The following is a 25,982-nucleotide window of genomic DNA, read 5'->3' as shown; positions in this document are numbered from 1 at the left end:
GAATTTTTGGGTATACACCTGCACAATACCTCAGCAATATTTTTCAGCAAGAAAATACTGAAGAGTAAAGGCTAGACACAATTACTGGGTACAGTAAAAATCTGCTGCAAATATTTCTGAGTTAAGAAGGCACCACATACCTGTTCAACTAAGAAAATCACCCTTACAACACTGGATGATTTTATTTTTACATAGGACCTAGAACACTTAAGCTGCCAATTAGGTACTGAATGGCAGAGCAACACCCCAGTTTATGCCATGAATTCATAGGGAATGGGTTCCAACAACTCGGTTTCCTTTCCATTGGTCCTCACAAAGTGTGCTTCTCTGGTAGGGGCAGGCTGGCGTTTCAGTTGAACCCAGGTACCTTTCTCTTTGGCTTCCTTCTTTTTCTCATCATTTTCCTTGACACATTTCAGGAAGCTATCACGACTTTTTGAGTGTTTAATATGCTCAATACGCACATTAATCCTCTTGGCAAGTATCTTGCCCTTAACTTGCTTGTTTACAACAATGCCAACAGCATGCTGGGTAATGCTGTAGACTCTTCCCATTTTGCCATGGTAACATTGTGAGGCATTCCTTTTTGCACAGTACCCATTCCCCTGATGTCTACAATATCACCCTTTTTGTACATTCGCATATATGTAGCCAAAGAAACAGCCCCATGTTTTTTAAAAGGCCTGGAAAACATAAACCAGGTTCCCCTCCTCTTGCCCTTTGTGTTAGTCATTTTGGCAAATTATACCTGGAAGATGGCAGTTCCATACACTGTAATTTCAATTATGAAAAAAATATATTATAAAGACAAAGACAAATAAAAAATAAAAAAAAAAATTAAAAAAAGAGAAAGACAAAAATAATTAGCAAAATGAAATACTAGGGTTATATGTCACTTCCATTTTAGATCCAAAATTTCTATCATATGAATGTATACTCTTTATTTTTTAAAAAATGAAATATAAAACACCTTTTGATTATGAATCACTGACTATATATACTGACTACCAGGGAGACAGCTTAGCAGCACAGCACCTGCTGGCAAGTACAAGGTCCCCAGTACAAAAATGAAAATAAAAAATTGAGTGCCTAGCAACTGGTACTCAACTGGCCCTCAAAAATATTTTCCATAAATGAACACCTTTTGCTTCATTTTTTTCTAACTTCCCTGTGAAACAGGTCAGGGAAAGGCACTGTTCTGTCTTAGAGGTGGAGAAAATGGAGCACACATGTGAGTAGCATTTTGGACTAACATGAGTTGTGACTGGCTCCAAGCCACACACATTGATGAGAGAGCCAGAGCTTGAACCCAGGGCTTAACTCCGAGGGTTTTAGACTAACAACAGGTGCTGCCAGCATGTTGTCAGTTCAGCTATCTTACACTAATAGACAACACGGTCGGAAAAGCGTCCAGCAGCAAGCAGCCTCACTACATAGCCGATCATAAGAACACTCACTCATTTGCTAAAGAATGGAAGAGACCCTCAGTCCTTATTGCATCTGACCCTACATGAATGTTTCACCAACATAATCAGAGTGGCCAAGAATAAAAACTTCAGTCATGATCCAGTCTGGTGAAAAGAGGCTAAAACTAAGGCTCTCCTGCAGAAATCCTAATGAAGTTGGACATTCTTGTCAGATGTTTGTTTACATTTCTATGCATAAAGAAGTCAACAGAAATTCCCTCTTACCCCAATCAAATGTATCCTTGATGGTACGTCTCCTTCCGTCACCCGTACAGCCTCATCGAACACATTGGCATTTGTCCGGGACAAGAGAGCCACCTGTCCCTTTGAGTCACCTCGAATGCTACCTTTGGGGAGAAAGTACCAATTCTGTGGCAAATTACATTAAATGGCACAGTTAACTTTTGTAGCAAATGTGAGAATATGAAAAGCCTTACTCTGATGATTGCCTCCAACCAGCGTCTTTTTCCTTACTCTCTTGCAGACATCCAAGATAGTAGCTCCCACATAGGCTATTTCCACACCAAACCTAAAACTCTATTGAAAACAAAACAAAAGGAGTTAGCAACTGCCTTAATGTACATGAGCTCCCTCCCATCACCACCATTCCCTGACCCATCCTACATGGGAAAGGGATTTGGAAATTCACTACAGTAGAACAGTTGTATCCAAACAGGAGCCTGGCAATAAAAGGATTTCTTATTTAAAGTGTTAAAAATAGCATTTCTATCTGGAATCCTGGAGTGATCTACTTTCCTTCCTCCTTACCCATAATCCACATCCTGACAATTCTACCATTATCCTACTTACCTCTTCCTACCACTACTGCCAGCTTCCCTAGACACTCAAACTTCATAGCCTCCATCCCTGGCCTCTTTACCTCTAAGCTCCTCTCAGTGTCAATCAATTCTCCGTCCCTCTGCCAAAGCAATCTCTCCCCAAAATCTTTTGAGACACTCTTTAGCTACAAAGAGAACAATACACGTGGGTGGAAAAAAGAGAGCGAATGAGAGATGTACCTCACCTGCAGGCTTCTTCATAACCTAGATAATCTTTACCTTTCATTATTTCTCAAAACCAATAGTAAACTGTCCTTTTAAGCAAATCTACTCCTTGTTCAAAATCAAATATTATATGTTAAGTTACACAAAAAGTTAATAGAAGATATGGATGTCTCCCCTGGCCTCTGAGACCCTTCCCCCAGTAACTAATAACTACCATCCTGCTCAACCAGCCGCAGCAGAACAACCATTACTGAGCATTCCCTGTACTTCCCCATCTCAACTCACGCTGCCTTTGAGCCCAGAAGCACTTTTCAATTGTCTCAATCATCTCCTGTCCCAGGCCCAAACTCTGTTCATTGACCATGCCAGCTACAAAGATACTATTTCCAAATGCCTGGTATTCGCTGCCTTTTCCAATACACTCATAATTTAAAGTAGTGAAATTACATGTTTTGGTGAACAGCAATAACACAGTCTAAGTAAAACTAAACTTTTAACAAATAGCATTGTGTTGCTATTTGGAGTAATTAAATATAAATACTCTTGAATGTATATTGTGATACATAAACCACTGAATAAACAAATATCTTTATGCTGTAATGGGAGAAAAAAGACAAATTTCCTTTGCAGGAAAGTTGCAAAAAACTTATGAAATATTGTAAAGTTTATTCCTCAAAGAATGGGTTCAATGCAGGGACTTCCTTCCAAAGTATGGAGCAGTTTAGTGGAGAAACATGACAAACATTGTTCTATTTATTCATTTATTTTTGTAAATTTGGTACATGGTATAGAGTCTTACTACACAGCTCAGACTCACAGTGATCCTCCTGTTTTCAGCCTCTCCAGCACTGGGAGTATAGATATACACCACCATGCCAGGTCTCTGGGGTTGGCCCAGCGTTCCTGGGGGCAGAGCCAGCATGGCCTGTGGTGCTGGGGATCAAACCCTGGTTCTTGTGCTTGCCTAAGCAGGTAGCAGGTGCTTAGTCTGCTGAGCTATCTCGTTGGCCAGACAAACAGTGTTTTAGCCAGGTGTTAAGATCAACATCAACAGGCATAAACCATACTGACATTTACCCTTGATATCAAGTAATATAAATGGGAATCTACTTCTATGCTCTGTCTCCCCAAACCATAACCTTAGTCTAATCATAAGAAAAACTCTGACAAATTCCAACTGAGGGTCATACAAATATACTTGCACAGTACTTCTCAAGATTTTGAAGGTCATCAAAAATAAGTATGAAAAACTGTCATAGTCAAAAAAAAAAAACCCTAAAGAAACACAACTGTATTTGTAATATAATTTGACAGCCTAGATGAAGCCTGGAATAGCAAACGACGTTATTTAAAAGCTAAAGAAATCTGAATAGACTCTGGACTTCACAATATATCAACTTTTTTATTTTTTTATGTTTTTAGTATTTTAGGTTAAGTGTCTACAGGGTGTTCAGAGTCTCACTACTAGATCAGACTCGTAGCGATCCACCTATTTACAGCCTCCCAAGAGCTGGGGTTATAGGCTTGCGCTACCACGCCCAGTCTCAATTGGAATCTCAGAGCGCCCCAGAGGCAGGGCCGGCCTGGCAGGCCCAGGGATCGAACCCCCTGTGCCTGCTGGCAGACACTTTAATCTGCTGAGCAATTTGGCCAGTCCTAATATATCAACTTTAATCCATTTTCTATCAAAACCTGTTCATAATGTGTGACAGGTGCCCCACATTCATGTAACATGTTAATATAGTACTAGGGAAAATTGAATGCAGGGTATATGTGAACTTTGCATTCTCCTCTCAATTAGTCTATAAACCTGTAACTGTGCTACAAAGCATAAGATTCTGGGTATGGCAGTTAATGCCTGTAATCCCAGCTACTCAGAAGGCTGTGACAGGATAGGGAATTCGAGGCCAGCCCAGGTCACACAGAGATACCCTGACTCAAAAAAAGATAAAAAGCAAACTAAAAAAAAAAAAAAAAAAATCTAAACAAAATAAAGATCAACTGAAAAAATAAAAGTACTATGAGATGATGCCACTTCCAACACGACAGTAATGAGAAGCTGAGGGAGGAGAATCACAAGTCCAGAGCCCTAAGTAGCACAGCAAAGTGCAGTGCAGTTCATTCCTCACACAGGTGACACCCTGCATACCCTCCAGATAGAAGCACTTTTATTAAAGTAGAAGTTCTGAAACCTCTGGTCACAAGACCTTGCACACTCTTACAAGTTGAAGTTTCCAAAACGAAGTTTTCAAATACCTTTTATGTGAGGAGTACATATCCATATTTACCATATTATTTTTAATTCATTTAAAAATGTGGGGGGCAATAGAACGCTCCTGTTATATTTTCCCTTATTTGGGCAAGAAGTGCTGCAGCACCAATCCCTGCTTGCCTCGACATCTTCCTGTGGTCCTGGATCTTCACTACCAATCCACAACTAGTCCCACCCAACTACTTCACTATACGGCTATTTAGACCCTGTTCACTTCCTCAATAAATGAGACTTGATCAGAAATCCTGTCTTGTCTCCGTCTCTTGTGTCTCTTGCCCTGTCTTTTTCATCCCCGTTCCTCCTCCAGGTCATTACCCACGTCTCAACTCACGGGCCGAGTCATAAAAATAATGATAGCACTCCATTACATGGGAGCATAAATACCGCTTGGAAAAATAACTATTTCCTGAAACAAACACAAAATAGTACAAACAGCAGTACCATTATGATATTTTTCCACAAATCTCTTGAATTCCTGGAGTCTCATAATTACATCGGCATTCAGCCTGCTTGATACATTACCATGCCCAGGGCTATGAAGAAAATTCAGCCTCAAAGAATATGTGCACTTAGAAAGGGAGGAACGGCTAATCACCCTTACACAGTCAAGGTTCTGAATTGCCATGCTCACCATGGTAGGCACAAGAATCTCCAAAATCTCCAGTTTATGTAAAAGCAAGAATCTTACCTTGGAAAAACCATGTTTGGTTATAAACACTGTTAACAATTACATTCGAGAAAATACCAAATACCCAACTCAGGATAACCAGAGGCAGCCTGTAAGGTGTTTTTTCAAATGAAAACAACACTACAGGAACAAAGCCGTCAGTGCTGCTCCTACACTCCACTGTCACTGCCATTCTTGGCCAGCAACAGGGCTTCAGTCCTCAGCAGAAGTGCTTTCTCAGTACTCCCCATTTCAATGTGCAGAGATTCAAAAGACCCAAGCGTCAACAGGTGATCAGCTCATCATTCTGCTTCCTCATCAAGGACACTGAGAAGTGAACTGCTTTTTTGTGTTTTTAACTCTGAATGTGTTGAATGTTTATGACTGCTCCTCTGGTTTCCTGCCAAGGCCCGACTCATGAGCCAGCACCAGCAGTTTACTCACTACTAGTGCAAATGTGAAGAGACAAACAAACGCAAAGAAACTTTTGACTTTGCAGGCCTCCTAGGAATTACAATGCGAGAACCACTGCCTAAAACAGGGACGTGTGAACCTAGCAAAATACCTTCTACCAGTGCCTGGTGCATAAACAATGAGGGAAATGTACATTTATACACTTTGGGACTCAGAAGCAGACAGAGCTCTTACCTGTGTGAGATAGAAGACGTGCGTGTGGGGGACTGTGAAGAGAGCATTGACTGCACCGCGGAAGGTGTAGATCTGCTGGTGGGGGTCCCCTACAAAGATCTTTCCACATGGCTGAGACAGAACTATATTCATGATAGCTGCAACCAAGAGGAGGAAAGATGAGAAATCTGACGGACTGCTCATGCAGAAAAAGAAATATTTGAGTATAATACAAGTAAAAGGAAAGCAGGATCTTGTGGACTAACTAATCAAGAGAAGGAGAGAAGAACTAGGAAACATGACAATGTCAAGCCATATAGTTATATGTACAAGATTGGCAAGGCAATGATCCTGAGAATCTCCAGAAGATTTTTGAATCTAGCAGTTAATTGGAAAGATCCTCACCCTGACTGACTATATATACTGATACCTTTGAACTAAGCAACTGCACTGCAGATGGTAATTTGTAATAGTAGTTTCATGCTTGGAGAGCCTGTCATTCTGGTCTTCTGAATACGGGCTGCTTGTCATGACATGCCAGTTGCTGCTATGCTGTCTCTCAGGTAGATGATTGTTCAAAAAGAAGGGGGTAGTGAATGAAGGCAAGAGACAGGAAAAGGAATATTGTGGGACGGTCCTGCTTCAAGGTTGTATATGGTTAGATTTTTGGACTTATGCATAAACATAAGAAGTATATAATTCTTTATGCCTATTTTTTAAAATATATTCTAATTTTTAAATGTTTTTCATCATATTCTGTAGGGACTTAAAGTTCAACATATCAATACTTGATGAAAAATACCTGTTCCATGTTATGCGTAAGATGTTTGCTATTCAGACAGATAGTGAGGTTAAGCTTAACAGCCTAGGTTGTACGGTAATAACAACAAGCTTGTCTTCTGGATGGTTAACAACCTAAGTTTGCAGACCAAAATTAGAGAAAAAGGAGGGCTACAAGGAAAGCCAACATTTTGGCTCTAGCCTTCCAAGGTCAATTAAGACGCAGGACATAGGAGAACTTGTACTGTAACGTCACGTAACTCGGTAGTGTCCCAAATTTCTGATCAAGGAGATTATGGGGCCAAAGAGGAAAGTGATCTATGATGTAAAGTGTGCCTAAGGAGAGTCACATGGAGAGAAAACATTCTCTCAGGCTTTCACAGAGAGCACACTGGCCAAGCAATGGCCGCTGACTCATCCACATGGCTGACACTGACAAAGGTTTTACAATCTGAGGTACAGGATCTCAGGATGAATCCTAAGGGGATTTCACTGACCTTCTCAGACCCAAAAGCTACAACTCTTGTTGCATAGGTCCTGCTTTACCTTGGCCTTAACCATCCAGCAGAAAAGTATAAAAATGAAATATAAGAAGTAAAGCCATGCTGTTATGTTGAGTTGTAGGGGAATCAGGTCAACAATTTCTGACATTGCCAGTGAAGCGGAAGACCCAATACTATTATGGGATACTGGACTCTTTTAGAATATTTTGCTGAGTTTACACACCTATAATATTCAAATAACAGAACTTAAACAAAAAAGGGGATACAGATGAATGTCCATTTTGTATCTGTGTATTCAAAGTGGTTAGGATAGGTATATAGTTACATTCTCTTAATGAATAGAGGGATTTGTTCTAATGGTGTTTGTAAATAGGATATGAAGTCCGCATCTTGTACAGCAATTAACCATTAGGAAAAATTTATGCAATGTGTTAATTATTGAAACTGTCCTACCAATTTGGTTTGAAACTGTCTCATTGCTATTTGTTTCACAATAAAATTATGAAAGAAAAAAAAAAAAGAAAGAAATATTTAAAAAAGGAAAGGATGAAAATGACTTCACATAAATAAGTTAGCATATGATAGACAATGATGCTGTCTTTTCCTGCAGGACAGGTACTCAAAAAACTTTTTAATAAACAAAGAAATAGTTTGACCCCAGAAATACAAATTATTTCTAATCCTCGATAAATTACTAGTGTAAGAAAAAACATAGGCAAATATAAAATGAGGTAAATTGTGTCTTAAGTTAAGGCTCAAAAATGACCATATGGCCTATCAAGTCATGCCCATAACACCATCTAGTCTCCAGCAGTTTTACTCATTAACCACTTGAAAAACATACAACAGACACTCTAAACAGACTACCTTTTCCCACTTAGCATGAGTCTAGGTTTCTACCCCCTGATGAACTACTCAGTGAATATTGTAACAATATGAGCAAAATATGAAAGATAAATCTGCCTTGAATGAGAGGAAGAGACAACCTAGGTGAAATAAAAAAGGGCTACTGAACGGCTAAGTACTATTTATTCCTCTTTTTTATCACAAATAAGAATAATCAACTTATCCCACACGTCCTCTTACACAATCATGATGCTGTTTCTACGTATTGAGACTACGGGTGTCCTGAATAGTTTATCACCTGGAGTACAGTCCTGTGCCTCATCCACAAAGATGGCGTCAAAAGAGGCAAGTGAAGGCTTGTTTAGCTGCCAGAGTTTCAAATAACCTGGAAGAGGAGATCAGCAACAGTCATTAACTCAAGGAAAGCAGTCACATCTAACAGACACCAATGTCTAGAAACCTGCCTACCATCATGAGTCATTTGGTAAGCTTCTTCTTTACATTCCCGCAGCTTCTTCATGTTGTCCCAGAGTCGGCTTGCTTCAAGGACGCCATTCTAAAATGCAAGAAGGTGGGAAAACCCAAAGTTTAAGACCTTAGAAAAGACAGCAGCCAGGAATCACACTTTCATTTCTACATACAGCAGCAGGAACAAAGGGATCGTCACAAAAGAGAACAGGGGAGGTCCCCAACCTAAGCCTCCACAGCAGCAGTCTTTGACATCATGGAGGGTTTGGAGGGGCCAAGAAGAGTGAGATGCTGAGGCCATCCCAGGCATGGTAGGAGAGCAATGATCAAAGATCACGATAGCTGATAAACCAGAAAAGGCTGTTATTCTCCTAGATTTATGACTCACAATTCAAAGAATAGCAAATGTCTAACCAAGAAAAGATTTTTCTAGTAGCCAAAAAAAAAAAAAAAGAATGAGATCCCAAATCACCAGATAAGATCAGATTCTGGGTCTAGAAGACCCAATGAAAGTTCCTAAGCTGTGGGCAGTCACTCAGTATTCTTGTCTAATAAATGGGAGGACTATAAGGATTGAAATGTCTAGGGTCTCCCAAGAAAAAATAGCAAAATTTCACTTGTTCATCTTCAATTTCCTACAAATAATTCCGAAGAAATACTTACCAGTTTCTCACTCTGTTCGACCATGACTCTTTGTCCCTGGCTGTTCTTACACCAAATAGGCACGTGATCAATAGTCAGCTCTTTATCAGCCGAGGCAAAGAAGTTTTCTAAAGTCTTACACACTAGCTTGGCCCTTATGAATCCACCTTTCCCTTCAGCAAGGACAGAATTGACCATGAAAGGTGTTAACTTGAAGAGATTCAACTTCTTCTTCAGTTGGTACCTGTAACACATATCCCAAATGAGTAGTACTGGCTTTACTGGCATTATTGTATTTAACAACTCCCTACTTCTCTGCAATGATGTTACAAAGTCACCCCAAGCATCACTCACAGGCCTTTTGCAAGGTCCATGTGTGGTCTGAAAGTGGCTTACAACAGGCTTTCGGTAACTCATGTATTACAATCCTGAAAAGGAACTAGCTCTCAGCAGATACTATCATTCTAAGAAGTGGTCCAGGCTTTAAGCCACCCCCAGGGGAACACTCAACGTTTCCCAAAGCCGAAGCCGTACATCCAGGAACACTTGCATATACGCATCTCAACTGCAGCCCCACCGTCTCCCAAAGAAAGCTTAAAACTTATCAGGCTTTGTGATATCTAGAACCTTAAATAAATCATTTTAACTTTCTGTGCTTCAACTACAAATACAAAAATGTTCCCCTCAGCATAATATTGTTATCGGTAAATGGAATTTTTTCACAGGATCAACATACAAATCATTAAAAGTATCTGTCTCCTGCCTATAAATAGAGATAACAGCCTTACACTTTCTTAGTGTTAAGGGGTAAGTTCATATGTGATTACAATTACTATGTGAAAAACAGTATCAGAAATGACAATGACATTAGCACTAGCAATGCTCACTTCCGCCCAATGTGTCCATAGGCCATAGAATGGAAGGTTTTGCAGATGACATTGCTGGGGAAGACGAGCTCAGCCTGCTTTGCGATGCTCTTGTTGAATGTTACATACAGAAATCTGCTCTCAGACCACTTCTCGGCATACTTGACCAGGGTAGAGGTCTTCCCTGTGCCTGCAGAAGCCAAGAGGAGAAGATTGGCCCTCTGACCAGGCAAAGCATTCCAAAGGATTCCCCAATCAGGTCTTATTTAGGCTTACCCACATCTGGCTTGAGATCACAACTGATTTCAATATGGATAAAAGTGGTAGCATAAAAAGAGCAGCAGATTTGAAGTCAGATTAAGGTGGACTAGGGCATTGGTTGTGGGAGATTACAGCTGAGTACCACAAAGGACAAGCCACTTGACTCCACTGAGTTTCAGTCTGCTCCTGAGCAATGTGCTTGCTATTGAAAAATGTTGTTTAAGCTTAAAAATACTTTATTATGGTTTTGGGCATGGTGGTGCATGCCTGTAATCCCAGCACTTGAGAGGCTGAGGCAAGCAGACAGCTAAGCTCAAAGCCAATCTGAACTACATAGTAAGACCCTGTCTCAAAAAAGAGGGAAAAAAATTATAAAAAAAAGATACATTGCCATTAGTACCCCTTAAAATACTCCCTCCACCTTCCTTTAAACATACTTATCTCCTCATTCTAGCCACTTTCTAAAGCAGCTCCTCTTTCATGACTGCCTTTAGTTATAATTATCTTGATGTCCTGAATCAATTCAAAAAACATTTACCTTTGATGGACTTTTTGACTTTTGGGAAAAGCCAAGAGTCACACGGTACCAGATCTAGTGAATAAAGTGGGTAAGGGCATACTGCAGTATTTTTACAAAACTGCCTTTCTGTAGGATGGAACTCAGCAGCAGCATTCACTATATTTTGTAATCATAGTTTGTAAGGTCACTCATGAAAGGTCTTCCAGCACTGCTTCAGAAAGTGGCAAGAGGGATGGGATAAGTGTGCTTAAAGGAAGGTGGGATTAATGGCAATGTGTCTTTTAGTATAATCAGCTGTTTTATTTATTAAGCACACACTATAATTTTTCATTAGTCCTTGTACCTGAGAACACTTAATGGTAGAGTGTGCGAGGACAAGGATAAAGATCAAAGTCTCCAACAGCAAGAACTCAATAAATAGTAACTACCACTGATGTAATAGTCATTTATGCTTCTAAAGCAAGAGAATGTAAATGAACTCCAGAATTCTGAGCTACTCTGGACTTTTGTCTAGAATGCCTCTCCACTATTCACTTTTCAGTTATTCAATTTCACATTCACTTCACAAGTACATGAGCACCTACTGATATGTTCAGCTCTATGCTAAACTTCGAGATTTTTTTTTTTTTTTTTGGCAGAACCGGGGATTGAACTCAGGCCTTTGCGCTTGCCAGGGAAGTGCTCATTCCACTGAGCCATCTCCCTGGCCCTGACTTTGAGATATTTTTAAAAACATACTTACCAATCTAATTGGAAATAACACACAGTGAAACAGACAAAATAAGAGTATGATAACACAGTATGGCGCAAAAGAATAATTTGAAACTAAAAACACTCACCTGTAAAGAAGAAAATAGTGAAACTTTCCCTACCTGACAGGGCTATTTTGAAGACTGATGAAGTAATTTAGAAGTATATTTTAAATGCATATGTTGGCTAATGTCACTACGTAGTAATCAGGTAGTAGATAATTAACAAATAATTAGTAGGAGATTAGCAATCATATATTTTGGACTCAAATGACTAATGTCTTCATTAGGAAAAAACATAAATGATGAGGATCAACACAGCAAACCAAAGAAAAGGAGAAAAAGAGTGAAAAGAAAAGAAAGGGACAAAGAACTGGAGGGGAAAGAAAAGATGGGAAGGGAAGGAAAGGAGACAAGAAGGCATGTACCTGGAGAGACACAGCCAGTTTTGAATTCTGTCTCTACCACTTACTTGCTTATTTAATCTGGAGCAAGTCTCTCTGAGCTTCAGCTTCTTTATAACTAACTGTCCTTACAGAATGATGTCAGAACAAGCATCCACACCAGGCACATTGTAGGCATTTAATAAATTGTTAGCAGGATTTTTAGGCAGAAAAGTAGAGTAGCAGGAAGGGAGTCCAGGTGGAGAAAATAGCATGAGCAATTGATGACACAAAAGACCAACTAGTACTTCAGAAGACTCGAGGCAGATTAGCTCAGCTGACTGAGGAAGAACAGTCTCAACAGTCAACAGAGAGTGTCTACAGTCAAATGAAAGAAGGTTCCACTAGGTACCCTCCTCCAAAATTGGGGAACTGCTAAAATCTTTAAGCAGATTAACATGACCTGTCTTTCCACAAGCGACCAGTGAGTGAGTGCATTCAGTGGTATGTGAAGTGCTCAATCCAATCTCTGGGTTAAACCCTACAAATTAACTCCTGTGAACAACCTGTTTAAATGGGAAATTAATGTGAATGCTTTCTGGAGTATTATGAGGGAGCATGTACTCCTTGGCTTTTGAGAGTATTAACTGAATTAGCTCAATAAAAGATCAAGGTAAAGGTGCTCTGGCAGGTAGCAGAAAGGGGATGCAGTGGTAATAGAAACAACCACATCATGAACTTGACCCTCTATTCTAGGAACCTAAAGTGAGCTCTCTTACCTGCAAATGCCATGATTTTCACCACTTGGTGAGGTTCCATCCTGTGGTTCAGAATCAGCTGTTGTTCATGTGTAAGTTGGATGGCTGCTTTCTTGCTATAATCGTTACAGAGGAGAAATCAGGACAATAGAAAGGAATTTAAAAGCTCAGGGAATACTGTCCAAAAACCAAACAGGCTAACTGGATAAGCAAAATTTGGCCCCATAGGGGGATTAAAAATGCTTGAGACCTAGACTCTGATGCCGACTGCAAAGCTCAGTTGGTCTACCCAAAATCATTGAATTATATAAAACTAGTTATATTTACATAATGGAAATTATGCTTCAATAAAGTTGCCAAACAAAACACCTCCCTCCTTACATATGAAAATGAGTCAAGAATGGAAGACAACACACATGTCCCCACTTAGAACATGTATATATACACACCCAGGCCAGACTGATGGCTCTTCTCTAACTGTAGTGGCCCGAGTACAGCAATTCTCTTGAAGATATAGGCAATAGAAAATGTTGTAGTGAATCCTAACAGGGAAAAAAAAAACAGGTAGATTTAGAGATTTTTCAAATATAAGTCACAATCTGTATATTTCTCCTCAGATGTATTTTTAAGCTTCTCAACATTTCTGAAAAGAAAATACTTTCCCATCAGTTTATGAAAAAATGGAAAGAATTTAAATCCATCTACAACTTACAAAAAAACCCTCACAGAACACAGTTCTGAGAAAGATGTCTTATACTTACATGCAACATCAAAAGGAGAAAGAGAACATGATGTGCTCTTAGGAGAACAGCACTAGCTGAGACCTTTACGGACAAAAATATCAAAAAGCAGTAACAGGCCTAGAGAGATAGCTCAGCAACATAAGCATCTGCCTGGCAAGTGCAAAGTTCTGAGTTCAATTCCTGGTACCATAAATAAATAAATAAACAAACAGTAAGAAAAATTAAAATGCAGTAACAGGAGGAGCCAGGGATTTAGCTCTCAGTAGAGCCCCGGACTAGCATACATGAAGCATCCTAAAAAAAGAACTTGTAAAAAACAAGTGCAAACTCTACTACTAAAATGAGATCCCGATTCAAATAATGCATCCTTTTGGATAAACTTAATGCCTTATCTTTCTGAACCTCAGTTGTTCCACTAGCTACTTCTTGTGACACAATACTGGTTTAAAGGCAAGAGCAATGTTCTCCTTTAACCTTGCAAAGGAAAGGGGTGCTAAATGGCTAACAAGATATTAATTACCAAGGACCAGAAAGTTAACAAGTTGCCAAATCAGCAAGAGGGACCCAGATAACAAAGTTCAATCAACAGAGGAATAGGATATTCAAGTCTGTCTAGCGTGAACTATTCCAAAACCTCTACACGTGAACGCTGAGCCTAAGCTCAGCTCCCTAGACCACCAAGTGTGCTGCTTCCACCCGAGTGAGAGGTGCACAGCTACAAGTACCACGCGGATTCAACAGATACCTTTAATCATACACATTCCAGTAGCTGGTCGTATTATTTCACAGGTAAAGCAGGAAGAAATGTATACATGCAACAAAGACAAAACAACAAAAATTGAAAATATTATACTATTACAGACTGAAGTGCGTTCTCCTGAGGCTCATACATTGTAGTTCTAACCCCAAATGTGACTGCACTGAGGAAGAAACTAAGACTCAAGGCAATTGTCATGCTGAGACTCCAGTCCAAGAGGATTCATGTCTTTGCAGGAAACAATACCACCAGGCTATCTCCGCCTCATGTTGGAACAGAGAAAAACAGATTCCAAGCCAGAAAGCTGGTTCCCCACAGGAACTGAATCTGTCACCATCCTTGTTCTTGGACTTCAGGCCTCCACAACTAAGAGAAAATAAACATCTGTTGCTTAAGCCACTGAGTCTGCAGTACTTTGCTATGGCAGTCCAAACAGACTAGGATACACCTCTGGTTCCTCGTCTACAACCAAGTGAGACATTTTTCATCACCCTTGCATTTGTCTCATCTAACTCAGGTCATAAACTTCTCTCTGTCCCTTGCCCCAATGCCATAGACTAGGATACAACATAAACCATACTTAACTAAAACGTAACTCAGAAATGTACCAAACACAGACAGACCTTCCTGGAGAATAACGTTCCCTCCTTACATGTCACCAACGACTTGGACTCCTGTTCATCTGGTGCTCCCAGCCACATTCCATTTGGGACCACTGTCCTTCCCTGAAAAAAGAGCCCCCCTTTCAGGGCCTCTCAAGCATTGGCTGCACTGTCATGCTACCTGGCTCCACCAGTCCAGACAAGAGGGTGGGCCTCGCCATAGTGGCCAACTTTCCTGTGTGTTTTATTCCAGCTTCTAATCATGACCTATAAGATGTTCCCTCACACAGTCTCCACCTAACTCTCAGAATCTCATACTAATCTCTTCCTTATTCACTGCAATCTTGCCACACTGGGCTTTTTCTCTTCCTCATACATACCAAATGCATTCTTTCACTGAGCCCTCAAATAATTTTTTTCTTCTCTAAAAATGCTCTTCCCTCAAACCTCAAAATGGTGGCTCCTCTTTGGCATTCAGATGTTGCTTCCTCAGAGAAGTATTTTCTCCTGCAATCTAATGCAATGTTCTCCACCTCCCTCTTGCATCACACTGTTCTATTTTCTCTACAACACTTATTCTAAGATGTTCTATTTCACACACTTGCTTAAGTATTCTGTTTTCTCCCACTAGAGGAAGAAGCTTGTCTACCATCTTCACAGGAGTTGCCAGTGCCTGGATAGCTATTTGACATGCACCAGGAGTGTGGTATTTGTGGAACGTATATATCCCTCAGAAAACTGACTTGTGCCTGTGTCATCACTCTGGTGGAGGAAACCATCAAGGTTACTCTGAAACAGCACTCACACACTAAAGCCTTTTATATTTTATACCCTTAAATGATAAAGTGGATGAAACTTTTACACATTATTTATAGCCCATCTCCAAAGTAAAAAAAAAGAGAAAATAGACCTTAATGTCTAATGTTTTCCTGAGAAAGTATCACCAGCCACAAATAGGATGGCTTATCTTAGTGAGGGGGCATCACCTAAGGCTTTGCTACCCATGACTGTAAAAACTGCCTTAATGATTTTTTAATCTTTTTTTGGAGACGGGGTCATGCTGGCCTCAAATTTAAGAGCCTCTTGCTTTAGCCTAATGGCTGGGATTCCAGGAATGAGACACCACACCCAGCCTCAACAAGGTCTTACAAACTTATGGCACTTTATATCCACACAGTGCTGTTTATCTCCATTTATACATGAAATTCTCTCAGTCTCTGCATTCAACAGAAAAACTAAGGCTGAGCAACGTGTTTTATGGCTTGCCTAATTTTGCCTGATATCCTGAGGTAAACATCAGTGAGTGGCAGGGCAAGGACCAGTACCGAGTCAGGACTTTCTCATTTTCCTACAGTACCTCCACCCTTGGTCCCAAGACATTACCTATTGCTGATGTTGATCCCCTTCTCCCTCATGGCATAGAGGAGCACAGCTATGCAGTATAAGGTCTCGGTGATATCCGGCATGGTCACTGTGGAGCTGGGTCTCCTGAGGCAGAAGAGCAGCTGCTGGATGTCATTCACACTGCCAGAGAGGAGCACCGTGGCTGCCACCAAAGCCCAGACATTAACGCCCTGCAAAGTGAGGTGCACAGGCTGAGATGAGAGGCCAGGATGCAGAATACAATCACAAAGCATCACACCAGAAAACGGGCAAGGCAAGGTGGGCCTGGGCTCGGGTTCCATCAACAGGTCATCTGAACTGAGCTCAGCTTCTCAAATGACTGTGGGAAACCCAACGTTTCCTCTTGCCCTGGGTTTCCTCTTCTCCTCTCTTGTGGATTAAAGATCTTTTCTTTTTTTAATCTTTTATTTATTTATTTATTTATTTGGTTCAGGGTCTCACTATTTAGCTCAGACTTGTAGTGATTCTCCAACTCAGCCTCTCCAGTGCTGGCATTACAGGTGTGCCTCATCGTGCCCGGTTTCTGGCCAGCACAGAGCTCCCGGGGTTCAGGGGCTGGCACGGCACGTGGTACCAGAGGTTGAACTCAGGTCCTGCTCTTGCCAGGGAGGCGCTTAGACTGCTGAGCTATCTCCCCAGCCCTTGGTTTTCTTTAAGGAACATTTATAAAGTATCTAGCATAGAACCTTGGAGCACAAAAACCCGCCCGAGTTCCCACTCATCTTGCACCCCTCCTCTCCAGGTCAGTGCGAGCTCTGAAGTCTACACGTGGTCAGTACAGTCAAAACAAAGTAACTAGCTAATGAGTGACTACCTGCAAGGGACAAAAGATGGAGACACAAAAGAAGACTGCAGTCTTTGCTGGGGCTATCAAGGCTATCAATTCCTTAGCATTCTGGTGCTAATTTATCTTTATTGCTATTATTTAATTATTACTATTGAATATGAAGTTAAACGAGTATAATTTATTTAAAACAATTCTGTAAAGACAGTAATGCTCCCTTTAGTAATGCATAAGTAACTGTTTAGTAGCACAAAGAGACAAGAGTGGACACATATGTTTATCAGCCTTCCATGAGTACATGTGTCCTTGTTAAAGAATGCATTGCAAGGGCCGGCAAGATAGCTCAGCTGACTAAGCACCTGTTTAGGCAAGTGCAGGGACCAGGGTTCGATCCCCAGCACCACATGCTGCACTGGCCCTGCCTCGGGCACGCTGAGCCTGCTACCAAGTCCAGGCGTGGTGGTGCACACCTGTAATCCCAGTGCTGGGGAGGCTGAAAACAGGAGGATCACTACGAGTCCGAGCTGTGTAGTGAGACCCTGTACCCATATATTAAAAAAATAAAAATAAAAATAATGAATGCATTGCAAGAATCAAAAGTCCCTCGCTCCTCTTGCAACAACCATCCCACTTAAAAAGTGCACTTTTCCAACTACCACCAGCAGCAATCACTTCATTCAAGACAGAAAGAAAAAAGCAGACATTGAGATTTCCAGGCTTCCGTGGCTATCAGAATGCACACCAGCGGCCACATGTATAAATACAAATATAAAACCCTGATCTAGATGAGGAGCCACTAGCTGGCAGTCAGGAAACTGAGGGCCGCTTCCAGCATCTCCCTTCCTCACTCTAGGTCTGTGGCAAGACTTCTAGTTCTCTGTCTCTTTCAAAATAGGAGCGCTGTCAATGGAACGGGCTGTCTTATAAAGAAATCTAAGTATTAAAAGTTTTCAGAGGCTAGATGGTCACTTTTCAGGCATATTTCAGGGAAGTATCTTCAATATTATAGGTAACCAGATGAAATGTTTACTTAAATTCCTTCCAAAACCAGCAACCTGTAATTATAGTTCTCCAAGGGGACCAATGAGAAGATGAATGCTCCAAAGCCTTCAGAAATTAAATAAGGATCTTGAAAAAGTAATCTTGATTGAATTTAATCAGCAATGCACTCTCTTCCCAAGGGGAAAAAAAAATGCCATTGGCCCACACCCAGTTCCCCACAGCCTCGTAACATACCCCAGCAGCCACATAGAGGTCAGGTAGGTGTTGACGCACACATGCCTCTGCCTCAGGAAGGAGGGGATGATCCCGCAGACTCCAGAGCACCCTCTCAGGGTCCACACTCGGGGAGCACTTCGTGGTGGCTGTGAATCTGTAAAACATTCAGCGAGAATCCACAAGAAAGATAAGCAACGATGTATGAGAAAGGACTTCAAAAACTATCTCCCTTAGAAGCTCACCGGATGAGGTTCAGCACACACAAGTCTGACTCCTTTTCTATGCCATAGCTCAAGAGGATCCCATCCACTCTGCTGACTGCTTGCTCTTCGTTCATTAGGTATCGATAATAGAGCTTCTTCCAAGGAATGAACTATATGGTAAAACAAAAGAATACACAGGCGACAGCCATTAGAGCACAGATGAAGCAGCAGCCAAGCTTCTACCGTCTGACGGGCAACTGCAGCTCACGATTAAAAAGCTGGGCAGAACAGGTAGAAATGTTACATAAAGTTGTTTCTAACACTGGCTTTAGAGATTCTGAGAAAAGTTAGTGCTTTTCAGTTTCTTTCTTTAAAACATCAGGGTACTACTCACTGAGTGTTAAGGAGGAAAAAGTCATAGCTATGACACAGAATGAGAGTCACAGCTCTACTAATGCCAGCTAAGCAAATTTTAAGTACAAAAATTACATGAGACAAAAAGGAGAAGATTACATAGTGAAAAAAGGGTCAATTCACCAAGAAGATACAACAATTATCTGTGAGAAATATCAGAGTTGCTAAAGCGAACGTTGACAGAATTAAAGGGAGAAACAGCAACAATTTCAATGGATGAGACAACCCAATATAAGGTAAGTAAAGTGACAGAGGACTTGAACACTATAAACTAACTGAACTTATAGTAAGAGACATATGCTCCATCCAACATTATTCTCAAGCGCACAAAGAACATTTTCTAGGACAAACCATGTTAGGTCACAAAACAAGCCTTATCCAGCTTGTTTATATATCTATTTGAGGGAATTTTTTTGAGCCAGCATCTCACTATGCACTTCAGGCTTCCTTGAACTCACTATGTAGCCCAAGCTGGTCTCAAACTCACAATGATCCTCCTGCCTCAGTCTTCCAAGTGGTGGAATTACAGATATGCACGCCCATGCCCAGCAACAAGTTTAAAATGGCTGAAGATCTACAAGGTGTTTATTTCAAATAACAGTATAATCAAACTAGAACTCAAAGCAACTGGAAGCACTCTGGGAGACTGAAGCAGGAGAATCACAAGTTTGAGTCTAACTCAGTAAGATACTAGCTCATAAAATAAAAAGACTCAAAAGACTGGGGGTGTAGCTCAGTGCAAAAGTCCTGGATTCAATCCCCAGTACTATTTAAAAAAAAAAAAAATGCATACACATACACATACACACTCATTTCAGGACAAGAAAAATGATATAATGTTTTTTCAACAGATGGTGTTACCCTTATATGTGTTACCCAAATGTATCATTTGTATATCCTAGAGGATACCATATATCACAGAAAACCAACTACACTGCTGGCCCTGAGAGGTTTTTTTCGGGTAAGTATCTTCCATATTATAGTTATTGCATGTGTAGCAATCTCAGTGACCAAGGCTACCCAAGGAGCAGTTCGCCACACTAATAAACATCTGGAAGCTCATGACCACCATTCTGAGCACCTTTTGTAGTTGCAGACCAAAGATAACTCTGGTTAAACTGAAGAGGAAGACACACTTATAGGAGGCAACCATTACCATGACACCATGATATGAAAGCCAAACAAAGACAACACAAAAAAACCTTGAGAGTTGTGACAGATTAATCTCAGGATGTCTCAAGAAATTTATATTGAAAAATACAATTTTTCTTTTCCTGAAGTATGTATACATTTTTTGGTGGACTCTCTCTATATATGTGTATATGTGTATATATGTGTGTGTGTAGAGGGAGAGAAAACAGAGAAGAGGAAAAGAATGAAAATAAAAAACAGCATACCAAAACTGAAGAGCATGCAGTGCAAGCTATGCTAAAGAGGAAGTAGAGCTATAAATATTTCCATTTAAAAAAAGATGCGACATGAACAACCTACTTTACTATTCAAGGAACTAGGAAAAAAAAGAACTAAGTCCAAAGCATGAGAAAGGAAAGCACACATTAGAACAAAAACGCAGAAAAGCATAAAAGATTAACAAAATAAAGTGTTGTTGAGGGGTAAATAAGACCTCAGCAAAACTAAGCAAAAAGATTCAACTACTTAAAATCAAGTAAAACATTACAACAGATGCCAAAGAAATAACATGAGGGCTGGCCAGATAGCTCAGCAGACTAAAGCACCTGCTTAGGCACAGCGCTGCGGCTGGGGTTCGATCCCTAGCATGCCGTGCTGGCCCCACCCCCAGGGCGTGCTGGGACAGCTATTGAGACTGGGCAAGATGGCATGTGCCTATAATCCCAGAGCTTGGGAGGCTGAAAACAGGAGAATCACCAGGAGTCGGATCTACCTACTGAGACCCTGTAGACCCTGTACTGAAAACAAACAAAAATAAATAAAATGATTATAAGGGACTGCTGTGATTAACCACATAACAAAAAATTGAGTATCTTAGAAGAAATGGATAAATTCCTGAAACACAAACTACCAAGTCTCAATCATGAAGAGAAAATCTGAATAAACCACTAATGAGCAAAGAGATTGAACGTATAATCAAAAACTTCCCAACAAAGAAAAGCCCAGAATCAGAATCTCCTGAACATTTAATAATCAATCAACAGCAGGTGGATGAGGCCACAAAGATGTGTAATCCCAGCATACTGGGAGGCTAAGGCAGAAAGACCACAAATTTAAGCTCAGCCTGGGCAACTAAGTGAAACCCTATCTTAAAATAGCTCAGTGCAAAGGCCCTGGGTTCAATCCCTAGTACCTTAAAACAAAAACTGAAAAACACATTACTATGTATACTCTTTTCAAACAACTGAAGAGGAAGACACACTTCTAGGAGGCAACTACTACTATGATATGAAAGCCCAACAAAGACAGTACAAAAAAACAACAAAAAAAAAAAAACTGAGAATTGTGACAGATTACTGAAAATATATCATGTCACTCTTAGTCATGATAAAAATGTAATAGTTTGCCTGCCTGCCTGCCTGCCTGCCTGCCTGCCTGCCTGTCTTTCTTTCTTTTGTATTTGTTACAGGCTCTCACTACACAGCTATGCCTTATAGTGATCCTCCTGTTTTCAGCCTCCCCAGCGCTGAGATTACCGGTGTGTACCACCATGCCCAGTCTCGGTCTTGAGGGCCAGTTCAGTGTGCCTGAGGGCAGGGCCAGTGTGGCATGTGGTGCTGATAATCAAATCCTGGTCCCTAAGCTTGCCAGAGCAGAATAATTAGCATTTCAAGAGGTAAGTATAATTTAGATTATCCCAGGAATCTTCCAAAGCAGAAGGAAGAAAACCTTCCTTACCCTACCTATAACTGACTACTCAGTTCACATCAGACAGCTTTCAATTTATTGAGCAGAAACACTGACACAAATAGGGCTCACATCCAAAAGGGAGATTTCACATCTGACTTATTCCTTATAGCTAATCTAAGGGATGTACAAGTTAAATAAAACATTCTCCCAGGCCTCAGGCTTACACCTTGGGATGGGAAAAGGTATACTGAAACAACACAGGAAAAAACAGAGAGCCACAGCAGTAACATGATTAACTGCCCCACCTTTGTCAATGAGCTAATAAGTTTTAAGGAAGGGTTATCTAAAATCCTAATGCTGTATAGTATGTAATAAATAATGTAACAGAGATACAAACTTCTGTAATAGCACAAAGAAGAATAAGTAACTAGCTCCAACAAGATGAAATGGAAAAAAGTATGAGTAACATGTTGTAGGAAAAAGGAAGATGCCAAAAATATGCAGGAAACACTAAGTGGAACGAAGTGAGCAGAAGCACCCTACCTACCGTGGTGGGCCAGAAGAGTCTGTGAGCAGGACACAACAAGTCATGTATTCCACGTAGAATACAGAGATGTGCTGGGAGGAAGTCAGCAGAGCAGCCGACGTAGTAGCTAGGACAAGCATGGAAGGCCTTACAAGGCCCGAGGAAGTTTGGACAGTATTCTAAAACCAAATGGAAACTACCACTTTTGAAAGGGCACTGTAATCTGTATGGGAGGACTTTAGAGGGAATGTCACTCAACTGAGCAGCTGACTCACCAGTGGGTCACTGATTATCTCCCTCCAGAGGTGGCACACCAAGCTCAGATTCCCATAGAGGTCTTCCACAGGGAGGAAGGCAAAGATGTGCCGTAGGACTTCACTAGGCAGGCTACAAATGTGGCTCAGTACTTCCTGGCAGGGCAAGGTCCCAAGAAGCCCATAGTATGAGTCAGGAACGGGGTCTGGACCAGTGCTCTCGATGTCTTGATCTGCTTCCCCAGACTCTGCACAGTGCTGTGACCAGCAGTCCTCTGCGTCCTGCCTGGCCTCCAGAGGCCTTGTGCACGATGAAGACATGCGATGCCACGGGATTTTCTTGGTAACTCCATCCCACTGGCTTGTCCCTGTAGCCTTACTACTCTCTTCCTCAAAGGACCGAGACCGCTTCCTGGAAGGCAAAGAAGATCCAGACGTGCCCAATCTTGCCTCTCCATCTCCTTCAGGCAGAGTACAACTATTCTCTGCAGGAAAGTTCATGTCACCTTCGGAATCCTGACAGCTGTCCTCACCAACAGAACTGCTTTTGGCCATGTCATTGGTGCACTGCCGCTGGACAGCTGGGAAAAACTCACAGATGTACCTTTGACATCCTTGACCTGTAGAGAGAACCCACAGAGAATGGACAAATGATATGTGATAACCTAATATTCAGTTATCTATGTTACCAGAGGGAAAAAAAAACAGGGATGTGTTTATGGGGCAGGTGGTGATATCAACAGTTAATTCAAAAACTCGGCACATATTTGGAAAGATATTGACAGTCTTGATAGTGCTGACCTGCATCACACCATGCAATGCATACAAGAGCAAGGTCAAAGGCTGCACACTAGACACCCAAGCGGACAGGCTGAAAGGAAAGGACTCCACGCAGTCATACATCCACTCAGACAATCCATCTTTCCTTGCTTGTTCCTGTGTCTACACTTGGCCAAGTAGAAAAAACCAACATGCTTTAGGTTAAATGGGGGGGGGGGTGCCCCTTAGCTCAGCTCTTTAAGTGGCTGCTTCAACAAAGCAGTCAGGCTCAGGTTGCTGTGGTTCGATCCCCAGAATGCAAGCCAGCCAAACCTGCCCTGGAACACTCAGACAAATATAACACTCTTACCTCAGGCCTTTCAGGTGTGCAAGGGAGCCAAATGGCCACTTCACATATCACCACAGCCTTTTCAAACTCCTAAAAATTATTTTTAAGTGCCAATGAAGAAAATACCTTATTGATATACAAATGTAGCTATATCTTTATCTACATGCTTCCTTTCTAAATTGCTACAGCCCAAATTCTTGCGTGGAAAATAAAAGAATGGACTGAAACTAGGTTTAACCTTTAATTTAAGGACTTGAAAGTACAATTTCTTCTACATTAGGGAAAAAACAATTGGTTCTGAGGCAATATGACGGAACCCAGATGTTTAAAGTCAAAACGTCTGATTAAATCCTAGTGCTTCCTGTCAAATTCTCATTGAGAGTTAAGACATTGTACACTCAGTGCCACACTCAGAGAAGCCCAAAGAACTCGCCAGAGAGGTAAGAAATTAACTTATATTTACAAAACAAAGAAATATCAAACAGTAGATGAAGTTTAAAACTTGTCTTGTATAACTGGTTATAGTAGTTCTCAAAAGAAACAGATATTACAATATTTAAAGAAAACTAAGTAGTATTTAGAATATATTCTTATCAAAGGGAACTAAAGGCAGTTTAGATTAAATTAACAAGTATTAATAAACATAAGACTCCATCTAGTACAGGGAAGAGTACTAAGAAAACAAACTGCCAGAAGTGGGATTTTCATGTATTAATAACAAAATGTTTGCAGACCTAGAAATGTTAATTATACACTGTATACATGTATCAAATTATCACATTATACCTCACAAATAAATATTACATATTAAACAAAAATTACAGTTAAAATTTGTTTTTTTTTTTTTGGTATCAGGAATCAAACTCAGTACTTGTGCTAGTAAGTTTTATCCCTGGCTCTATAGTTAAAATTTTTAAATTAAAAATATTAAATATGAAATGATAGAAGGTATAAGCATGAGTCCATTATAATAACATGGACACGTCTTGCTATACACTATTAAGAATCGCTGTAACATGATAGAAAATTATCAAATCCAAGAATATTAGCTAATGATATTATATTCCAGACAATTTGGAAAATATAAAATCTGCAGTCATGCAGAAGAGTTACTGCAGCTGTCCAGTAAGCACTAGTGACCAAGGACACCATGAAATCTGCCACGAAAGCACTGGATGAAGACAAAATTTCAAGGATAAATTCCCAGAGGACCTAATGACAGAAGGAACAAAGACTCAACAGAGCCAAGTGTTCACAGCTTCTGGATTGGAATAACGGTGAGCCAGGTTCACATCTTTCATCACTTTATAATTACACAAGCTAACAAGTTCCCTGGGGGCTTTTACCAAGTATTATTATACGATGAATCTTTGATGGAAAATTTACAAATAATGAAAAAAGTCAAATGATTGTACCAGGACTACAAAGTTACAACAGTAATTATCTGTAAGTACTTTTAAACCAGAAGATATTAAAATGGCACACACGCTACAGATTTTCATGTAGGATGCTTTTTTTGAAGACGTACCCCTATTCCCTCTTTTTGTTCTGGGTCTAGGATAGAGACCATGGTTCAGATCTCTGTTTGTCCATCTTTGACCGAAGGCCTGGGTCACAGTCAAATGACTCTGAGCCAGCTGTTGGCAGTCGAGGGCTGTAAGATGCTTCCGCTTAAATCGTCTCACTGTTTTATACCAACAGGCAGAAGAAATAGGATACTCATTAGTTATCAATTTTACAAGCTAGTTGGCAAATTATACTCAATTTTTAGGAATATGATGGTTGGTAACTGGTTGTGTGGATCACCTGAGCCAGCCCCTTCCCTTACCCTATATATATGCCCACCAACTTCTAGTCCTTTTCAGCCTGTGAACATTTTTTCCTCAGAATTTAAGAGCCAGGTATGGTGGCATATATCTGTAATTCCACCATTTAGAAGGCTGAAGCAGGAAGACTGTGAGTTTGAGGCCAGCCTGGACTACATAGGGAGACCCAGTCTCAAGAAAACAGTAAAATATTTTTAAAGAATTCCAAAATGACATTTTAAGAACCTAAGATAACTTTTTCTTTTTTCACTCATAGTCTCTAGAAGTCTTAACTGTGAAAGACTCATTCAAAAAGAAGTTGCTACTAATGTATAACTGAGATTTGGCATCATTTTCTTTGCCTTTGCTTATGCCACATGTGTTCCTACAATAACCACAAATATTTAAGAGTTAGCTATGGATTTGTTTAAATAATAGAAACTTTAATAACATTTTTTTGTCAAATAGCTATGGTTGTTTCTTTTAATTGTAATTTAAAAAAATAGAAGGGTTGATGATATCTTTTCAAAAC

The 25,982-nt window shown here is 40.4% G+C and overlaps 1 protein-coding gene across 5 annotated transcripts in view; it reads right to left on the bottom strand.

The window, feature by feature from the left end:
* Positions 1-25,982, bottom strand: part of Fbxo18 (F-box protein, helicase, 18) — a 65,830-nt gene that overhangs the window by 24,350 nt on the left and 15,498 nt on the right. For 2 of the 5 annotated variants that reach the window (XM_023719748.1, XM_004635284.2), the window contains 14 exons: positions 25,174-25,329; positions 22,559-23,157; positions 18,563-18,693; positions 18,339-18,474; positions 16,298-16,488; positions 13,262-13,354; positions 12,834-12,928; positions 10,163-10,331; positions 9,297-9,519; positions 8,634-8,721; positions 8,464-8,550; positions 6,058-6,194; positions 1,904-2,003; positions 1,692-1,813 (listed from right to left, as the gene is read on the bottom strand). In XM_023719748.1, the coding sequence (XP_023575516.1) occupies positions 1,692-1,813; positions 1,904-2,003; positions 6,058-6,194; positions 8,464-8,550; positions 8,634-8,721; positions 9,297-9,519; positions 10,163-10,331; positions 12,834-12,928; positions 13,262-13,354; positions 16,298-16,488; positions 18,339-18,474; positions 18,563-18,693; positions 22,559-23,092 (2,106 nt within the window). In that variant the 5' untranslated portion in view covers positions 23,093-23,157; positions 25,174-25,329. Of the gene's footprint in view, positions 1-1,691; positions 1,814-1,903; positions 2,004-6,057; positions 6,195-8,463; positions 8,551-8,633; positions 8,722-9,296; positions 9,520-10,162; positions 10,332-12,833; positions 12,929-13,261; positions 13,355-16,297; positions 16,489-18,338; positions 18,475-18,562; positions 18,694-22,558; positions 23,158-23,666; positions 23,736-25,173; positions 25,330-25,982 lie in introns of those variants that run through there. The other 3 variants (XM_023719750.1, XM_023719747.1, XM_023719749.1) reach the window with 2 other exon arrangements.

This window comes from Octodon degus, unplaced genomic scaffold (genome assembly GCF_000260255.1).
Source record: "Octodon degus isolate 3935 unplaced genomic scaffold, OctDeg1.0 scaffold00071, whole genome shotgun sequence".
Lineage (NCBI taxonomy): Eukaryota > Metazoa > Chordata > Mammalia > Rodentia > Octodontidae > Octodon > Octodon degus.
Note: the sequence above shows the minus strand (reverse complement) of the source record. Positions and strands in the feature narration are given on the sequence as shown.